Source organism: Alexandromys fortis, unplaced genomic scaffold (genome assembly GCF_014885135.2).
Source record: "Alexandromys fortis isolate MF-2015 unplaced genomic scaffold, M_Fortis_MF-2015_v1.1 scaffold_120, whole genome shotgun sequence".
Taxonomy (NCBI): Eukaryota; Metazoa; Chordata; class Mammalia; order Rodentia; family Cricetidae; genus Alexandromys; species Alexandromys fortis.
In genome coordinates, this window is record NW_026067999.1 from 3,651,727 (window position 1) to 3,660,579 (window position 8,853).

Here is an 8,853-nt window from a genome sequence, read left to right on the forward strand (position 1 = left end):
CCAGGCTAAAGAGACTTCATGGATTTTGGCCATTCCTACATGTTATGGGCTGTGTCAAGGCCTCAGTGTGGACTCATTATATACAATCTGGTGTGTGCTCTTCTTAGTTCAAATCAAATGCGGGAGAATGTGGGGCCCATCTCATTAAAAATCCAGGCTTGGTGACACAAGCCTGTAATTCCGGTTACTCGGGAGTCCAAGGCCTACTTCAGCTTCACAGACTTAACAGATACCTTTTCAAACTAAAAACTGGGAAAAAAAAATGGCTAAGTTATACAACTGAATGGAAGAATGGTAGTGTGCTAGCCTAGCACGTATGAATCCCTGGGTTCAATCTCCAGCTCACAAACATGCACACACGCCCTATGGAAACACTAGGGAAAATAAGCAATAAGCATTCATTTTTAAGGAAACAGCTCTTTAAATCACAGGCAAATGTCGGAGAGCCTGTGTAATGAGGCAGAGGGCATGATGGGAGTGCAGGCTGCGGCTGCTCCTGCTCTGCTGAGCTCCAAGAGCTCAGGAAGGTGGGAGAGTCGCCTCTCCATCCTCTCAATGCCTACCAACAATAGATGTGCATGAAAACTTTGAATCCGAGTGATTATCTCTGTATAAGTCTGCCCCCCCACCTACCCTGACATTTCTCAGGGCCTTGATCTTCAATAATAGATTGCATTGTTCTTGCCCTTTTGAAAAGTTAAAAATGTACAGAAGAGAAAATAAAGTTATCAAATACCAAGGCAGCAAAGACCCTGAATTGGAGAAAAAAAAAATCAAACCCAAACTTACTGAACTTACTGACTTCAGCTAAAATTACCCCTGATCTTCCAATGATCTTTTCCTAGTTTTAACATTTTTCTGGTACTTTCCATTGTGCTACTCTCATTAAACCCCGGGTTATTTAGCAGAAGTAAGAATTGCACACATTGCTGGGAGGTTATTAATCCATAGAGGTATGTTGTTTTAGCTTCCTGAAATTTAATTTGTTTCTAAGTACCTGCTTATTATGACTCCAAATATACTTGCCTAGTGATGTGAGAACCCAGCCTTTCTGATCTAGTTGCTTTAGAACTTTCTGAGAGTTCTTTTATTACTTATCACATGAGACGTGTTTGCAAAAGCTCCTGTATCCATTTTCTATTTGTTGGGTCGGAAAACCTATACACGCACACACACACAAACACATACAACAAAGTTACTCAACGGTGTGTCTACAATCAACTTTGTTCACTGTGCTGATAAAATGTAAAATTTTAAGGGTAATTTCACCTGCTGTGTTCTAGTTGTGAAAGAAATCTGCTGGAATTGATTTTTTTTGCATGTTTATAGATTTCTTAAGTTTCCTTTTTTAATTCCGGGAACTTGAATTTTTAAAGCTACATACATCATTAAGTATTTTTTGAGTCGTCGAATGTCTTGTTCACTGAAAATATACAGCAGTATTATGAAAAAAAAAGAACCATGGGCAACTAGAAAAGGTAAATGAATAAGTTCTCCACAAACATAAACTTTGTAACATTGTTACGTTAGTTAGTGAAATGTATCAAATTTATGTCCTCTCATTCTTTGTAAAACGGTGACTGCAGGGGGAGAGAGTCCTTTGGAAAATTCTGATTCTATTCAATAGTCTACAGATCTTTTATTGTTGTTGTTTTATTTAATTTTGAGACAGGAATCCATGTAGCCCAGAAGGGCCTCAGACACAATACGGAGCTGAGGCTGGCTTTCAACTTCTGATTTCCTATGTCTAAATCAAGTGCTGGGATTACAGACCTGAGCTACCACCACACTTGGTTCTTCTAGATATTTTATTGTGATGGCTAACTTAATGTCATCTTGCTGTAGCCTAGAAATATCTAGAGAGAGTCTCAGTGAGGGACTGGATACATTGGGTTGAACTGTGGGCTTGTCTGTGGAGGACTGTCTTAATCAAGTTAATTGACGTGACAAGGCCCAGCCCACTGTAGGCAGCACTATTACCTTGTCAAGAAGTCCAGAACTATGGAAGAGGAGAGGAATGGGGCATATGCAAGCAAACAAATGACTCCAGACGCATGCATTTTGCTCTTCTCTGGAATGTAGATACAGTGGGACTTGCTATTTGAAGTCCCTGTCTCCACTCACCCATAACACTGAGAAGTAAAATAAATCCATTTCTCCTCTCAGTTATCTTTTGGTCAGGGTGGTATATGACTAGGGATAAATTACATAGAGAGATGAATTTTTAAAACCCACTGAAAAGTAAAAGGATATTTGCTAGGTAGTGTAAAGGGTCATTACTGGGACTAAAGATTAAAAAGTAAGCAACAGGTCTACCAATTCTTCATTCTCATCTAAGTTTATGACTCAAGCCTTTGACAAAAGCCACATTTCATGTCCTCTAAAGCAGAGACTTAGTCACTTTAGAACTATCATAAGGATGAAAATCAATCCTTTTCAAAATCTGACTGACAATTATACACATTTATGGCACATGTAAACATCGTAGAACATATAAATCAAGCTAATGGAGAGATATTTTTCCATACTTTTTATTTTTTTTATTTTTTCGAGACAGGGTTTCTCTGTGCCTTTTGGAGCCTGTCCTGGAAATAGCTCTTGTAGACCAGGCTAGCCTCGAACTCACAGAGATCCACCTGCCTCTGCCTCCCAAGTGCTGGGATTAAAGGCATACCCCACCACCTCCCAGCCCAATACATTTCACTTTTATTTTAAGTGTACCTAAAATCTGCCTTAGTAACTTACAGGTATACAATGTTGCTATTAACTATACTCACTGTGTTTTACAAAGATCTCTTGAACTCATGCCTGCTGTCTGATATTTTCTATCTGTTGACCCTCCGTTTCTTTCTGTGTTCAGAAATGTATAGGCAATGTTCACAGCAGCAGTGTGTAAGAAACCAAGCCTGTCAACAACTGAATGTCAACTGCTTTATGCATCCTAGGAACTATTACAACATCCCCAAATTAGTTATATTACAATATGAAGGAATCCCAAACTCAGGCAAATCACTGGAAATATAAAGGTTAAAAAGAAACAAAAATGTAATCAAGTTTTTGTGGAGGAGACTTCTTAGGCAATAAAACTAAGGAAAATCAAGACAATGAGTAATACAAAAGGCAGGAAAGGTGTCTCGCAAATGCCACAGTTCATGGGAAGCATCTAAGATAATGGACCTAGATCTCTGGCTGAATAGTAAGTACATGGTTGCATATCCTTTCATTTTTAGGGACTACATCCATTAAAATCATCAACATTCAACTAAGACAAAATGAAAGTGAAAAGGTCAGTAATATCACTGGGTGAGAGGAATCACCTTAAATAGCAACTGAAGAAACATAAAACAATGGGCGATTTTTAGTTTAAAAAGCTGCCAAAATCAGCAATAGTGACATAAACAAAGAAAGGTGTATGTATAAATAAACATAATCATACAGAAAGAAGGTTAGCCAAACTAGTAATGAAATGCAAACTTAAAAACTATTAGTTTAGCAATGATGACACTAACCATGGCTAAGGTGTGGGAGACAAAGAATATTGCACAAGGCCAGCAGAAATCAACTTGGGCAGGAAGTATGATGGAAGTTTGATGTATATTATCAAACAGGCCCCAGTTATTTACTTGGGAAAACAATAATTTGATTCCAAGACATGACTCTAAAGAAGTAATCTGAACTGCTTCATAAAGTTGTGCTAACAAAAACATGGGAGTAATCTCGATGTGCAGAAAGGGATTCTCTAAATGAAATGACAATTGTGTTTTACTAGTAGGTTCAAATATTTTTGAAAAAAATCTATACAATGTGACTTACTTTGGGGAATAAGATCATGTCAATGAAAATGTAACATACAAATGATAATCAGAATGGTCTTTAAACTTTGCTTTCATAAGGATATAGAGAAAAGATTAGAAGAAAATCTACCACTATTAATTATTTCTAGATGGTAGGCAGGCCCCCCCCCCTTTTTTTTTTTACTGTTCTGCTACCAACTAAGTTTATTTAAATAAATTCCTCTACCTTTAAGGTCAGAAAAGCCCTTGAGCACACGTACTGAAGTATAACGCACCACCCGGACATTTCAGGTTCTCTACACCATATTTCTATTGTTTTCATCCATGTGCACAGCAAGCTTCCAGTGCTTCCTGAACAAGATGCATACCTTTTCGCCTCAGTGCCTTTGCTCAGACAGCCTGACCCACCTAGATCACCTTCTCTACCTGGCCAAGTTCCACCTGAGTTCATAAGAAACACCACCTGGGTTAGTCAGCTTTCTGTCACCACAACAAATAGCAGAGATCAAGAGAGTGAAGGTTTATTTTGGCTCAGAGTGTCAGAGGTTCAGGCTGTGATCAGTAAGCCTAGTTGCTTTTGAACCTGTGGTGAGGAAGGACATGAGGCAGGTAGCACGTAAGAGGCCCAAACTGATAACAACATGGTCAGGGAACAACAAGACAAGGAAGGAACCAAGGTTTCATAATCATGTTTAAAGGAACCATTCCCAAGAACTCTTACTAGATGGTCAGTCCTTCTTTTGTTTGGTTGGTTTCGGTTTTTCAACACAGGGTTTCTCTGTGTGGCCCCAGGTGTCTTGGAACTTACTTTATAGACCAGGATGGCCTTGAACTCACAGATTTCCGCCTGCCTCTGGCCTCTGGGAGGGATTAAAGGCCTGTGCCAGCATTGGCTGGGCTATAAATAGCTCTTCAAGATTCTGCAATTTCCCACTAGCACCATGATTTAGAACAAGCTTTTCTAAGGTTTGGGAGCTGCTCAGCTTTTCCACAACATTGCTTTGAACTCAGTACTAACCTGCTCACCAAGCTGCAGGTATCTTTGTCTTCTCAGGCTTCTTTGAGAAAAGGTCTCAGAAGTTTAGGGCGGAGGGCAAATCTCTAGGTAGTCAAGGCTAACCTTTCTCAATTCCCAATCCTGCTTTCAGTTCCCACTTCCTGGAATTACAGGTGAATACTCTGTGCTGGAGGGACTCATTTGGTCCTTAGTCCTTGGGATCCAGCTCACCTTGTCGAGTGGTTTATTCTGTCCTAAGGCCACCACTAGAGTGCACACATTAGGAAAATGGCTCTATCATTCATTAATACTGACAGCCTGGTTTACAGAATTAAACAGATAATGAGTACTTTCAGAGCTGAATACATTATTGTCACAAAGAGAAAGAAGAAAAAAACAGGAAATGTTTCTTATTTGAGACTCAGCATGGAACTTCTCACAGTAACAATGACTGAGAAAAGTACCATAATTACGGACCCGTATTTTCCTCTTTTTGCCTGTTCAAGATCTTCCCCATATTTGGTAATATTTTCTACAGGCAAAAAAAAATTGAGCTTGGAATTCCCAAGAACCTGTTTTCATATGAATGTCTAAAGAGAGATACTAGTGGATAATACTTTTCTTTAGGAAAAACATCATTATGGCTTGTATGCCTTAAACCTTTTATGAAGCAAAATATTGTTAATGACAATAGAAACTGAAAAACAAAAGTGGATGTTCTAAACAGAAAGTTAGGTTTTCTTTTTATTTTATCTCTTTCTACACACATACACACACACATACACACACACACACATTTTTATTTTTTCAAGACAGGGTTTCTTTGTATATCCTTCGCTGTCCTAGAACTAACTCTGTAGACCAGGCTGGCCTCGAACTCACAGAGATCTACCTGCTTCTGCCTCCTGAGTGCTGCGATAAAGGCCTGCACTACCACCACCCGGCTACTATTTATAGTTTTTAATGATGGGATTTCACTTTTGTTCATACTCACCTGGAACTCAAATGTCCTCCTGCGGTTCTAGGATTACATGCACTAAGAAGCACGTCATCTTTACCAAGGTGAATTTGTAGATAGTAACCTTATAAGGGAGAATCCACATGAACTAAAAAATAAAAAAGCCTTCACAGTACACCCGCAACTTTCCAGTGAGAAAGTCTTTCATGGTTTCTACTTGCCTTGCCGATAGAGTCTAGTTTACAACTCTGGTGTAGATAACTCACAGACCAGTTCACCTATACCTAAGGGTGTGTATTAAGTGTAAAAAGCCACCCCATGCCAAACACTATCTTTCTCTGAAAGAAAAAAAAAACAGTTTGTCTTTCTGACATACATTGTGAAGGCTACTCTTTGCCAGACTGTTGGTAGCAAAGGGGAGCTGCTTAGGTCAGTTGACATGGAATGGCAGTTCTTCCAATGATCTTCTGATGCATATCTTAAAGGAGTGCCATAGTCATTCAATGATTATGTACTGAACACTGCAAGGTACTGAGGGGTGAGAAAAATACATAAAGCATCTGCCTTCAACTTCCATAGGCTGCTACTAGTAACTATTCCCGAACCTGTCATCTACAGGCGGAAAGGAACAATAAACAAACAGGACAATTACAGGCTAGGAGGGAAAGTATGCAGGACAGGAAGCTACTTAATAACCAGTGAAGGCCTCTCAGATACATTGAAACCCTGAAAAGACAAAAACAAAACAAAACAAAAAGGCCCAACCAGACACAGTAACTGGCGAAGAGCAACCCAGGCCCTGAGGAATGGAAAGGTCCCAAGATGCAGACAGATGCACTCTGTTTGAAGAACACAAGCGAGGCAGTGTAGATATATTTATCGAACTGGGGATCATGTTTTGGAGTGTGATGTCAATTTTGTGGGTCGCTGCATTTTATAAAAGAAAGTCAAATAGAAAATCCACCAGCCACATGTTTCTAGACTATTTTTTAATGAACTTTTGCTTCGTGTGTGTGTGTGTGTGTGTGTGTGTGTGTATTGGCTTGCTATTTGTGTGTTTCTTAATGCAGGGGGTGGTCAAATCTGCACTAAGCAAGGACAGTAATAACAGGTGAGGATGGACAGGTAGCCAAGAGCTAGGCAATATATGGCTTTGCATTTGTAGGCCACCGGGAAGAACTGGAACTTTATTCTAAATACACACAGTGGGAAGGCACTGAAAGGTTTCAGGCTGGGGAGGGACAGGACTTAATCCGACATTGCGACGTTGCTGAAAGATTACTAAAGCGAAATCCAAAAGGCCAGGCCAAAACTCTTAACACTGAGGATTCTGAGAAAATTGCTTAATCTTACTACACTCCGCTTCCCTCATTTAAAAAAAAAAATGAGAAGACTGAATCAAGATGACCTTTAAGACCTTGGAGATTACATAACATAGTTATCTTCTGCTTGAACCCTTGAGCATAAGTAAATGACTATTATAGAATCACCAATTCTTTAGTTATGAGTTACATCTTAGTATACTCTAACCCATGTAGCTGTGAATTACATTCATATAGAGCACTATTTTACAACGATGGCCTTACTGTAACCAGCTATGATATCAGGCACGAGTGAGATCTCGGTGGTAAAAGCGAGTGGAGTGCTTTTGCAACTCTCTGGTACAAAGTTTGGTGCGTGAAGAAAACTGGCCATGAGGTATGAAAAGGTTTACTGACAGGACTATTTGGAACAGATTTCCTTACATTTGTTCTAGGTCATCAACTGATGTACAATACAGAACAGTATAGAAGTATAGGAATCTTCTGGTAAGCACTAAAGTCATAAGTTTAATTCCTTTCGCAGTAACCAAAGGACTGAGGCAAAATCTATATTGACAACCGACTAGTTTTTACTTCCATACTTGACAAACTAAAACATGCTTCTTTACTTACTCCTCTAACCTTATTTACATTTCACAGATATGGCAGCAGGAACTCAGAGCATGTAAATAAGCTATTTAGTGGAAGGGTCCAGAGTAGCATCAATCAAGGCAGATGGCAACTTGAGCTTTTAAATTCCATATTTATAACTATTGTAAATATTTAAAAAATACTGATCAGATGTACTTGACAACTCAAGTATCTATGACATTGAGACAGTGAATGTTCAACCAATAAATCAACTCTGACTTACAGAAACTTTCAAATACAGAGCGTGATAGATACTTGTGAATAGCACTTTTGGTTTTAAGAAGCGGAATTAAGCAAAATAAAGGGAACTGGATTACCAAATTATGTCCAAAGCGTATAGCAAAAGTACAATGACAGTTTCCAGTTTATTTTCTGGTGAAAGGCCAAGACAAGAACCGTGAACTGCAGTATGCCATTTACCAAATAGCCCGCCAGGGCCATGAACACAAGATGCTAAACATTCTGGTTTCTAACTTACATTAACCTTTTAAAGGAAGAAGCGAGCACACCATCTGCCCGTCTGAAGCAGAGCACACAGCATGGCAAAACCCTTGAAACACGGACAGCATCTTTCCAGGGAAGGTTGAAAAGGTCTCTAACATCTGCCAGCAAAAACACCCGAACATCCTAGCAAAAGTTAGATATGTTCGCTGCACACCCCATTTCAAGCCCTAGAACGCATGCTCACCTGTCACATACTCAGTTTCGAATCTTCGCCGGGTCTCAGAGATTAGCTTGGCTTTATTCTGAGCGTTATTCTGCATGGGAGACACAACAGAACCTTAGATGCTTATGATCTTTACTCAGCTCACTCTCAACACAGCGCACCTACACCGGAGCGCACGGACCCTGGACCAGGAAGACGGCTTCCCGGTCCGGTGACCCAGCAGTGGTGCGGTGCTGCTCACCTCGGCCATGGTCACAGTCGCGGACTTGATTGTAGCTGTAGCCGTCGCCTGTTCCACAGCCCGCAACCAAGTATCTCATCACCAGCCAACCCAGCCCAAAGGTAGACTAAGAAGGGAGGGAGGAGGAGGAGGAGGCGGTCGCGTGACACCGGAAGGTAGAAGGAAGTGCCTTCATACTGTCCAATCCCCTACTGTCGTCCGGGGGTAGAGGCGGGAAGAAGTGCTCTGCTAGGCTCCCACTTGT

General features: G+C 40.3%; 1 protein-coding gene across 2 annotated transcripts in view; it reads right to left on the reverse strand.

Annotated features, from left to right (window-relative positions):
- Mospd2 (motile sperm domain containing 2) overlaps positions 1 to 8,748 on the reverse strand; it is a 40,922-nt gene extending 32,174 nt beyond the window's left edge. For both annotated transcript variants that reach the window (XM_050160627.1, XM_050160626.1), the window contains exons 1-2: positions 8,610 to 8,748; positions 8,390 to 8,459 (exon numbers count right to left, since the gene is read on the reverse strand). In XM_050160627.1, the coding sequence (XP_050016584.1) occupies positions 8,390 to 8,459; positions 8,610 to 8,618 (79 nt within the window). In that variant the 5' untranslated portion in view covers positions 8,619 to 8,748. The remainder of the gene's footprint in view (positions 1 to 8,389; positions 8,460 to 8,609) is intronic.
- Positions 8,749 to 8,853: the final 105 nt, after the last annotated feature.